Genomic DNA, 12,233 nt, shown 5'->3' with positions numbered 1-12,233 from the left:
ATGAGTTCTGCTGCAACAAAGGATCACTGTTTAGCTTGCTCATGGTGAATGTCGAAGAGAAAGGACAGAAACCTCCTAATCTCTTATAATTAAAAAAATATTCTTCGGATCGTTTTTGATTCAAATAATATTTTTTTGTTGTAATCACGTGCGATGGATTTGATGCAACGTACTCTGTCCTCATCCATAAGGATCCATCAGATCGATACGAACGTTTAAAATTTTTCAATGGACAGTTTTACCCTTGTCAGAGAACCTCCAATATATATATTTGGAAGTGTAGTGTATCGCTGGATGGACTTTGCCGGTTGAAGCATGTGGTGTGCTGGATCCCTTTCACCGGAGCCGGTGACAGATTGTGTCAGAAATATCAAATAAGAAAATGTATGCGGTACGCCAGTCACGTGGCGAGCTGGCTGCCAAAACCTGATCGAGTCCTGCGCCGGCCGTGGTTGGTAAAGCCCACACGCCCACCCCCGGTGAAGTACGCCGCTTCCTCCGCTGCTTCTTTCCGTCTCTCTTTAAATTCGAAGCAGAGCTCTCTTCGTGACGGTTCAGCGAGCGGAAGCATTGTCCTATTCCGGCCGAGATCCTCCGCGCGGTGGTCGGACGGACGTACGGGATAGGTACGTAAGCGAACCACGCGCTGACTCGGCGCTCGGCTCCCTCAATCTATGGTTTTCTCAAATGTTGTTTCAGGGTTTGCACGGGATGGGAGCTGAGAGCTCGGAGAGCTTGTGGTTCGCTTCGAATCCTAGCAAGAGATGGGGAGAGGCCTTCTTTTTGCTCTACACGCCCTTTTGGCTCACCCTCTGTCTCGGGATCATCGTCCCCTATAAGCTTTATGAGGTAATCTTTTTTCCCTTCGGTATTTGATTTCACGCCGCCCTTTGGTCTAGATTTGATCTATAACTTTTATTTCGACTCAGAGGTTTTATATAAAGTCCGTACATTTTTCCCTTCTCATTTTTTGAATGATGGCCTTTGGCGTAGTTTTTCTGGTAGGCTGATCCAATAAATCGGTCTATGCACATAAAGCAAACATTTGTTTAAGCTAGAATTTGAACGTCTCCATATATCGGCAAATATAGCCTTTTTTTTCCTTATTAATTTTTGTGGTTTATTGTTAAATGATCGAACATTTTGTTTTTGATCCGAGAATGTCGTTGGCTTTACAAAAGGAGTTTTTACTCACTAAATTTGAAACCTGAGGAAATTAATGATCATTGGGATAGAACTTGTTGATCGGTTCTGAGGAGCGCTCGTCTTTTTCTACACATGCTTGGTCTATCGTTTGATGTAACAATGGTGATGGAGAAACCATGTGAATTTGTAATTTGATTTTGACTTTGATGACAGAAATTCACAGAATTGGAGTATCTTATCCTCGGGTTGGTTTCCGCTGCCCCAGCTTTCTTGATACCACTTCTGATAGTGGGAAAGGTGTACACTTTGAATACCTTACTATCATAAAATATCCACTTACTTGCTGATGTTATTGTTTGTGAGAATTGCTCCTTTCATGGCATTGGTCATCAGCAGCTTAGTCAATGGCTGAAAGTTCGGGTTGTTGTGTTATTCTGCCTTTCATTATTATCTATTATACTTTTGCTAGAACTTTTTTGGATTTTCAATGCTCTGTCATCATCAATGAAATTATTCCTTTGTGTTAATTAATCTAGGTGTTCACACGTTTTATCCATGTTGAATAGCAGCCAAGAATGACAGGTGCTGAATTAGGTTACTGTTGACTGACAAGCCTATTCTTGTTGATCTATTAGTCATAATTAGGATTGGTAATAAAAAGGTGGAATCTATTGGCTTTGTTATCTGTGTAGGTTTCGGATCTGATTGGATTCCGGAATGCTTGGATCTTGCAGATTTTTAGATGTGTAATGAATATGAAAGCATGACTAAGTAATGAGATTAAACATTAAATATTCTCTTACAAGCTTCGTCGTACCATGGTATACCATTCGGTACAAGCAGTATGTACTGGTTCAATAGGGGATCAATATGGGCGGTATATACCGGTCTGTCAGTATACCCCACAATACCATGTGTCAGTATGTCGGTACATATCGTACTAATGGTCGATTGGTATATCGGTACGAACCGGTAAGGTGAACCATGTTCTCTTGTTGATGCATACACAATAACAAACAAGGGTCATAGTAGATATCATCTGAAATTCCATTTACATTCATCTTATTTGTTACACTAATCTCAAGTGTCTACTTTCAATTAGAACCTTTGATACTGTATACACTAAGGTGAAGTATATGTAGCTCAAACTGAACATATTATCTGCCCTTTCTTGCAGGCAGACAGCGACAAATTCTGGAGAGATCGGTATTGGCTGAAGGTACTATTCTTCTTTTGGATCTCTAGTAATTTTTTTATTGTTTAAGGGCATAAGTTGTGTTAGATTTGTTTCTCAAGTATATTGTAGTAGCTGTATTTGGTTTATATGATGTTTACCTACCTATGTGTAAAGATAACAATGATCATGCTATATTTTCTTGGATTTGTTTTGCACAAATTTGTTAGTCTAGCCAAAAAATGAAAACTAAAATCGCTTGATTGAACTTGCATTATTTATCAAGTTGTATTGTAATGGAGTGATGATCATCATAGTCAATTGTATTCTTGTTTTAACTTGATCTCAATCGTTTTATTGATGCTGCCTATATGATGGTTCTTGCAATCATGTCTCAAAAGAGATAGTGTGATATATATTTGAGGTTTATGGTCGTCAAATTTAATTTTGATAGGATTGTCTCCCTTCTATCAAGTTTCCTTTTTGTTTATCAAGAGAAGATTTCCTCCAATGGAGATTTAAGGGAGAAAGAGTAGAAAGCAGATAAACATGGAAGAGAAAAAAGAGAAGATATATAAGAGAGGAGACAAAAAGGAACCATAGTGAGATTATCATGGATAACCTTAGTTCTTGTATGCCTATTGGACTTCAAGATCTTTATTTATAAAGTCTCATCCATCTCTTATGCCTAAACAAAGTACAACACAGCTTACGATTGTAGGTTGAGGAAACTCTTAAAATTCGAATCTAAGAAAATGACCAGCCTAACCTTTACGATGATTTGATTCTAAGTACTCTAAAGGCCTTCCAAAATTATCTTCAAAAATAAGGATAAGAAATACAATAATATTTCTAATCCAAGGACTGTTCTTAAGACAAGAGGGCTAATTGGGACTTATTCAGGTCTTGATATTGAGTCTCAACGTGAATCTAGTTGGATTTGATCATCTTTCGACTTGTATGGACTCTAGGATCACAAGTGGCTCCCTCCAAGTACTATCTGGTGGCCTAATTTGACTATTATGCCCTAAATTTTGTGGATTATTCTAGGCCGATAAAGGGGTTTTCAGGCAATTAGAATTCTGCATCAAAACATTATTACGGATGTCCATTATATCTTGTCTCTCAATCAAACATGTGCATTACTAAGTACAATCAAAATTTTATTCTTTTTTAGAAAAAGGGACATTAGTCAGTCATCCTTGAGGATTATAATTTTATATATCAAATTTTATATTAGTGCTGCTATTTTTGTGCATAGAAAGTTCAGCTTCTTTTGAAGACTATACCACAATCTTTTCTTTTATCAATGACATCATATTATTGTTTATGGCTTCTTTGCTACAGGCAAATTTGTGGATTATAATTTTTAGCTATGTTGGAAACTACTTCTGGACTCATTATTTCTTCACGGTTCTTGGAGCATCATACACTTTTCCATCATGGAGGATGAACAATGTAAGAAACTAGACATAGTGATACTAATTTTTGCCTTTTTTTCTTATTTCTATTCAGGGTACATCTATTAGTATGTAAATTTTGTAGTTCAGTACCACATTTGTGGTACTGCCCAAAATAGTATGGTATAGGTGGTATGTACCAGTTTGGGCATGGGCCAACACGTGGACCATCCCGTTTCGGGTTGTCCAATTAAATTAATAAAAACTCAAGGAAATGGTGAGGCCCAGTCCAAATCAGCATTAAAAAAGAAAAACAGATTAGAGCTTGCAAACGCGAGCCCTCTTCTCACGTAAGATTTTGTTGCCTCGTCATTGGCTCTTCACCACTGCTGCTTCAACACTTCCTCGCTGCCGCTGCTGCTGCTTCGACAATGCCGTTGCCTTGCTGCTGCCGCTACTGCTTCTCTTTTCCTCCTCTTCTTTCTTCTTCTTCCTCCACTTCTTCCTTCTACCTTCCTTCCCCCTTCCTCCTTTGTTCCTCCACCACCCCTTCCACTTTTTCTTCCTCGTTGAACCATCAGTATGCATTGATATACCATATGTCGGTACACTAGTACAGACTGGTACGTACCATTCCGACAAATTGCCAAAACGGGCCCAGTACCCGAAAAGGCAATCCTTGGTTCAGTATGTGTTAAGGGAGTTTTGATTTGTATAAGTATCACAAGCTTTTAATCTGATAAAGAGTTTAATTAAGTGTATCAATTGTCACAGATAAGAAGGTGGCTACATTTACTTTTACTCTAAACTCTAAAGTCCAAACCTTTTGTGAACTATCCTTGTGGGTTTACATGCTTCCTCTTTTTGACATTCTTGTTTGTTTTCTCAAACTTCCTCTCCAGCCTTCTTGGTACCCTTCATTAGTGTAAAATGTTGATTTTGTCTTCTTCTATGTGAAGTGTGATTTAATTTTGTTTTATCTATATGCCTGTGATAAGGCCTGCTACTTAGTCGCATGAACATAAAATATGCTGTAGAGGATTTTCTTTGTTGGATGACTCATGTAGGTGTTGGATGAGAATTGTGACCAAATTCAGATGCATTTTGCAAACATCTGGTAGTCTAACTTTTACACAAGCTGAATTCTGGTGTTCCATGAATATCAACTGATTTCACCTAAGTTCTATACTATTCTTCTAAGTATTGAGGCTCATCCAACATTTACTGTAGAAAGAAACAGAATTTGTGTGGAATTGATTTTGAGCTCTCACACTAGAGCTTTTGTTCTTGTGGTTTATTTTTCCACAACTCTAGAAATGAGGATGCTTCTCTATGTTGGACCCTTCACAAGTATCCTTGATTTTAAAATCTGGAGCCAAATTTTGTTAAATGAAAAATTAATTCTCTCTACTGAATGTTATTTGGTAGGGTCAACAAATAAAACATCACAGCAGGTTTCCGATAACATGATAATGGCCTTTTCTTTAGGTAGGATGTGATGTAAGTGGCTGATATGAGAATTCATTTAACTTATGAAGTTCTGTGAGTCTAAGTTACTTAAGCTGACTGATGGCACATACCCTCTCACTTCATATATGGACACAGATACAACACCTAAAAAATGTGAGTTCATCAATTCCTCCTATGTAGTGACTGAATCTTAAAATAAAATATATGAAAAAAGAGGCATTTAGATTGGTCCAAGTTGACGTATGTACTTGTGTATGTACATCAACTGGTAACTTTACATATATGTGCATATGTGTATCTAGTACATGCATGTTATATATGCATGTTCTTTTGTAACATGATATGAGACATCTGCTACTCTGTTGGAAACTTAAAGATAATATGTTTGAGTTCCCAAAGCCAATATCACCGTATAAAAATCATATAGAACACCAGACTTCCTTGTAGTTGCAGGTATCGCACTTGCATTATACTTAGGACATGCAAAACAAGGTAAGATAAGTCCTTGGTGTATATTCATCTTCTGTTCCAAATATTTTAGATGTTAGTTCTGACACTGGTGACATATTCTACATTATTATAACTGTGATACCTTTCATATATTTGTTGGCATAATTGTCATCATGTAGGTTTCTGTAAATAATTGTTATGGTCTTAATTGGTTATTGATCTAATGAGAGAATTCGTTTCTGACGTTACAGGTTCCACATGTAACTTTCCTTCTTACTCATTCGTGTTTTCTATTTTACCACATGGCGTCTAATATAACACTTCGTAGACTGCGCCATTCCATTGCTGATTTGCCACAGTCAATTCGATTGGTTACTGAAGCTGCATGGATATTGGCTCTTTCTTATTTCATTGCTTACTTGGAGACTTTAGCTATTTCAAATGTATGTTACAGCTATTTCATCTACTTTTTGATGATTTTTCACCATCTTCTAGCTTGTCAATTTCATGTTACGTATATATAACAAAAATGAAAAATAATAAATAATAAATGAAATATATTTCAGCGAAGATGCTTAATGGGCATGAAGGGCTCACGTGAAAATCTGTAATTTCAGTAATTGCATATAAGATTGATATTTCCAGAGGGTACTTATTACTCGGTATTTATTCTGGGATACTATGCAATTTTTCCAAAGTAATAAGCTTTAAAATTTGAGTGTTTATACAAACTCTGAGTGAAGGATTGATTTCAATTATGGTTTTATTTGGTACTTCTTAATTTGGAATTCATCTCATACCATGTTAAATAACATTCACTATGCTGCATTACATATCTTCTTTTCATTTTGAATGAAAATTGTGTTTCTTGCATCAGAGAGAGTGTTGTAAGGATGTCATTTATGCTAAACTTGGTACTTAAACTAAATTTACATCTTGGCAGCAATATCTTTAGTTGTTTTCCTTCTTGTTTTATCTCTTCTTTGAGGTGAATTGGCTGCATTAACACATCTATAACTCAGTGATACACCAACATCCAGATATTCTGTACTCTGTCATGTATCTGTGCATTGTATTATTTATTTTCCAGTTCTAGGTGGGTCTGGATCTAAAACCTTTTGTTGAAGCATGTCAACTGTGACTTGTTAAATGTTAATACGCATCAGACTATATTTGATGTACAACATTAGTTAAAATACTCATGAGTTTCAGAAAGGCAGTTGTCAAGCATATGGTGGAAATAAAGATGTATATCGACCGATTTAAACAAAACACTTGAACTCATACCTTGCAATTTTTTGTTAAGATATGAAAGAAGCATTTCTAGAATCCATTTTTTGTCAGGAAATCAACAATAGATCTTATATACTTGTTGAATAATTAGTGAGAAAGTGTAGAGTGAAGAAAGACTTGAATTTTGTTTTATTCGAGTTACAAAAATCCTGTGAAGGAGTTTTGTGAAATATAATATAGTGGGCTAGTGGGTTTTTTTAAAAAAAAAAGGAGATCAGGGACTTATATTTTTTTAAATTAATAAAATGTATAAAGCAGTCTCTAGTGTCAGGATAGCAGGATAGAAAAATCAAGATACAGATACACAAGAAGTTCACAAAGCAAAATATTTTGATATATAGAAGAGATATCATGCAACACGAATAGTAGGTTGATATATTGTTTGAACAGGAGGGCCAAAGGAAAGAATGCCTACATTACTGTGACCATTGTATACTGATTACAGGAAAGTTGTCATGAGATACCTATAAGGCTTGTTATGGTTTGTGGGTTGGACAATTAAAAAACTGAATGTTTAAAAGGTTAGTGTTGCTAAGATAGGATGTTGAGATAGATATGTGAGGTTATCAGGACAGATGATATAGAAAATGGATGCATCTGTAAGTAGTTATGTATAACACAGATCTAGGATGAAATGGGGATAATTGTTTGAGGTGATTAGAAGAGTCTTGTAACTGCATCTCTTTGGGAAGGTGAATTGATGCAAACTAGTAGTGACAGGAGAGGTGGATAAAGACAAGTGATTTATTGGTTTATGAGTTAGTAAGTGGTATTTTCCTTGGGATTAATCAGCAAGAAAGTATCCAAGTAACCAACCCCATGTATTTGAGAATCCCATGTTATAGTAGTAATAATAGTTTGTATGACTTTGAAACTTAATTTTTCAATACAAGTCACATGTAAATACAAGGTTAAAGAATCTGTTTCAAGTAACTAGGTGAGAGTTCAGCAGTAATGTTTTTGGTTAGTATTTAACAGTCATCTTTCCTTCCATGTTGTCATTGTCTGTAGGAAGTTTAGAATACTTCTCTTAGGTGGTTTTAGGGCTAAATTATAGGGTGAATTTATTGCAGGACTTGCATGAATATTATTACTATGTTATACTAGTACCATATGCAGGTAAGTTCTAATAAATAATGATTTTGTTTTAATTCACAATGACATCCATCTAGGTAAACGTTAGTTTGTTAGCATTCTCCAACTATAGATTGTCATATCCATTCATATTGGTCGGTGTGGGCGGTACGTGACATTCAATGAGATATCAGGATGTTGACCATCTTGTACCAATGGTGTACTCCATACTAAAGAGTATCAAAGTAAATCAGTACATGGTCAATATAGGTTTAAATATTGACCATCTTGTTCAGCAGTAATGATTTTGGTTCATTACTTACAGTCATCTTTCCTTCCATGTCGCCATTTTCAATAGGAAGTTCAGAATACTTCTCTTAGGTGGTTTGAGGGCTGACTTATAGGATGAATTTATTACAGACTCACTTGTACATGACTATGTTGCACTTGTACCATATGCAGGTAAGTTATAATAAATAATGATTTTGTCTTAATTCACAAAGGCATCCATCTAAGTAAAAATTAGTTTGCTGGCATTCTCTAAACTGTAATTTGTCATATTCATTCATACTGGTCGGTGTGTGCAGTACATGACATTCGATGAGATATCAGGATGTCAACCATCTTGTACCAGTGGTGTACTCCATATTGAAGAGCATCGATAAAAATCAGTACAAGGTTGATATAGGTTCAAATACTGGTCAATATCGACTGCTATTGGTTGGTATAAGTCAATAACCTACGTAGGTTGAGTTAGTCCCATACAGCCCTAATTTCTCGATGAGGACCTTTAGGTTATCTACCTACTATCAATTAATATGACACATGATGTGAGACTGCTCTTGGGAGTATATTAGACAAAATTAGAAATTTGATTTGTGCTAATAGAGTTGCTTTAGGCATACAAGATGGGATTTTTTTGCTTTGAATACTTGACATACGGTGTTTGGCTACCATCATATAGATGTATTATATTGTTTGTTTGACTCCTCAAGTTATTAATTATGATTTTATTATCTTATTCTGGTAATATGGTCAGAGATGACACATATGACAATGATGCATATCATGGATGATACAGTTTCTTTAGAAAAGTATTATACATATATTGTTATTTATAACAATCAAAAAACAAAAACATTATTGAATTAGCGCATTTGATTGGATCAGCAACCATATTTGAGCATGACACTAGGAATGTTAAAATTTTAATAGCATACTGGTTCAATTAATACTGATTTTGTACACAGTACAATCCTTGCTCCATACTGCTTAAAGCTCATAGTTCTTGTCGATGAACACTCATTTAAATTACTTCTGGTCATTTATTTCAGTTCTGATGTAATTTTAACTTCATTTGACATTTCTTCATATTCTGAATTCTTGCAGTTTCCTTACTATGAGTTTGTTGATCGGGAATCAATGTACAAAGTGGGATCACTCTTCTATGCAATTTATTTCATCGTGAGCTTCCCTATGTTCTCAAGGTAAGAATGTGCACTGGGAAAACTCATTAATTTGAATATTTTGGGGATACGGAAGTGAAATTCTTAAATTCATCTATCATGCACTTAAAAACTTTAGCAGCTAATATCTGAGCATTACTGAACAGTTTTTTCTTTTTTTCTTACTGGAATCTCTTTGGGTCAATTAACATTTGATGCGTCATATTTGCTAAACAAAAATGATTTATCTATAAATGAATCTGTATTTTTTTTCCATTGGAAAGGATTTGGCAAACCTGAATCTTTTCTTTGGTGTATGAATGACAACAAAGTGTTTCCCTTTTTTTCTAAATACGCCAAAGTACTGTGTTTTACAGTAGATTATGTTAATTCAAAATCCATACTGGCATTATGTATCTCATACATTTTTTTGTGGTTCCCAGAGTCGATGAGATAGATGATGAACCATGGGACCTTCCAAGAGTGGCTGTTGATGCATTGGGTGCCGCGATGCTTGTAACTATAATACTTGATTTATGGCGAATATTTCTTGGACCGATAGTTCCCATTCCAAAGTTAGGGCAATGCAGTAGTCAGCCAGGGCTTGCATGGTTCCACATGCCACAAAGCTTCACTCAGAATCAAAGCATGTGACTTATAGGTTGTTTCCCCTTCTTAGGCAAGCTTTAACTTATACAGTACCAATTGACATCATTGTTAAGCTAGGAATTAGACCTTCCAGTTTGCATTGGTTCTGCTAAGTTCTTTTATATTTTAGCTCAGTTTGTTTAAACGAGATAGCCAGCAATGCTGATCTTTGTATTTGCAATCTAATCGTTGGTACATGGTTAGACACCCAAGTGCTTTGTTATGTTTATCTTCTCTGCATGTTGTAGTTCATTTGGAAGTCTTTTTTACATGAAATAATCTTCAGTTGAAAGCACCAGAACAAATTATTTTGGAGAGAAAAAGATGCATGAAATAATCTTCAGTTCATTTGGAAGTCTTTTTTATATGAAATGATCTTCAGTTAAAAGCACCAGAACAAATTATTTTGGGGAGAAAAAGATATATGATGATGACTCATAAAAGTGCCCTATTGCACAGGCCCGTGATGAAAGTCCTTTAGTCCAATGGTTTGATGTTGACGCATCATCAATTCCCTCTCCGACAGACGGGAAGCGTAAAAGCCCAAAAGTCAACCCAATCGCCATCTCCTCCTGCGTTGTAGCGCCCACAGCTCCGCCGATGGATCCGAAGAACGGCTTCTGCCCTGCCACCAAGACCTTCCTCAGCGTCCGTCCATCCTCTCACACTGCCCCTGGCCGCCGCCCCCTTCTCCGTCGCCGCTTACGCCCGCTCCGCCCTGCCCTCCTCGACGCCTCCACTGCTGCCGCTATCCCCCTACCACCTGTTCCTCCCCCAGGTCCGCTCCCTCACCGCTGCCCTTCGCTCCCATGCCCGCCTCGACCTCCCTGTCCTCGACTCCGCCCTTCTGTCCCTCGGCGTCGCCACCCCCGCTGAGATCGCCCGCCTCCTCGACCTTTCCCGCCCAACCATCGCCTTCGCCATCGCCATCGCCGGAATCTGATCGGATCGATGGCGCCGTTCGTGGCGTCAGCAGTGCCGGGAGTCTGCTGTGCTGATGGTGACGGTGCCACTATTCCATGTGTACGGATTCCTGTTCTGCTTGAAGGCGGTGGCCGCGGGGGAGACGGCGGTGATCCAGACAGAGAGGTTCGATGCGAAGAGGGCACTAGCAGCAGTGGGGCGGCTTCGGGTGACGCATCTCGTGGTGGATCCCGAGTGAGACATCGTCTGACCACGAACGAAAGGCTTCGGGGAGATTACCTTTACGGTTAGACACGCAAGGGTGTCACACGACTTAGGTAAAACCAGCTAACATTACATTTACATAATGCTAGGCATTACCTTAATTTTCTTTTTTATTTTTAGAATTAAAGAATTATAAGTTCATGAGATAAGTTTGTTTGATGAACTTATTTGTGTTTGTAAAAGTTTCAAAACATTTAGAAGGAAAAAAGGATCTACTTACAGAAATTTAAAAAATAAGTTGCAACAGTTACCTATAAACTAAAGAATGCAGCAGTTACATATTTAAGCAATATTTGCACTCAACTAATGGTGTAACAAATACAAAACTTTGATATCCTTGTTTCCGTGATGTAATTCCCAGTCACACCACAAATTTTGAAGGTTCTGCATCATTAGGTTTAAGATCACCAAAGTATGCTTCATGATTATGTCACTGCACTAATGTGATCGGGAGGAAACTATAGAATCAGTGGGATGAAGACATGCACGTAAGGATAAAATTCAGAGAACATTAATCACATCTCATAAGAATGCAAATTCAGCAGAAACGCCAAGTACAAGATTCCAGAACTGCTATATCACTGACTAAAGATAAATGATGAAGGCTTTTAGGAAATTCGAAGGACTTCTTTATTATATGAAATCTTACCAGTGTAGTATTGTTATATACCTGACTGCGTGTAGTGTGTGCTAAGGACCAATTTTGTTGCAATGCGACATCACTAGAGCTCCCAATAAAAATATGCCTACAGACCAGGATTATTTAGTGACAACGAGATCATAGTGGTGAGTCTGAGGAAGAAAAAAAGAAACCAATTGTGTTTGTGACACAGATATGATTCTTTCTATATTTGTAACACACTGAAAAGGGTCCACTTTTCTAGACCCTTCTATGACTTATTTACTGCCTGCAGTTCTGTCAAGATAAACAACAATACAAAGCAA

At 37.1% G+C, this 12,233-nt stretch overlaps 1 protein-coding gene across 2 annotated transcripts in view; it reads left to right on the top strand.

Annotated features, from left to right (window-relative positions):
* Positions 1-309: 309 nt before the first annotated feature.
* The window catches only part of LOC135676608 (cycloeucalenol cycloisomerase-like), a 12,905-nt gene continuing 981 nt past the window's right edge, over positions 310-12,233 (top strand). Inside the window, exons 1-9 of one of the 2 annotated variants that reach the window (XR_010514349.1) lie at positions 310-626; positions 700-849; positions 1,360-1,443; positions 2,324-2,365; positions 3,668-3,778; positions 5,892-6,083; positions 9,397-9,494; positions 9,896-10,113; positions 10,560-11,341. Coding sequence is in view for 1 of the 2 variants with exons in the window: in XM_065187975.1 (XP_065044047.1) it covers positions 712-849; positions 1,360-1,443; positions 2,324-2,365; positions 3,668-3,778; positions 5,892-6,083; positions 9,397-9,494; positions 9,896-10,106 (876 nt within the window). In the remaining variant the exon portion in view is untranslated. Of the gene's footprint in view, positions 627-699; positions 850-1,359; positions 1,444-2,323; positions 2,366-3,667; positions 3,779-5,891; positions 6,084-9,396; positions 9,495-9,895; positions 10,313-10,559; positions 11,342-12,233 lie in introns of those variants that run through there. The other variant, XM_065187975.1, reaches the window with a different exon arrangement.

Source organism: Musa acuminata, chromosome BXJ1-6 (genome assembly GCF_036884655.1).
Source record: "Musa acuminata AAA Group cultivar baxijiao chromosome BXJ1-6, Cavendish_Baxijiao_AAA, whole genome shotgun sequence".
In the NCBI taxonomy this organism is placed as follows: Eukaryota; Viridiplantae; Streptophyta; class Magnoliopsida; order Zingiberales; family Musaceae; genus Musa; species Musa acuminata.
Note: the sequence above shows the minus strand (reverse complement) of the source record. Positions and strands in the feature narration are given on the sequence as shown.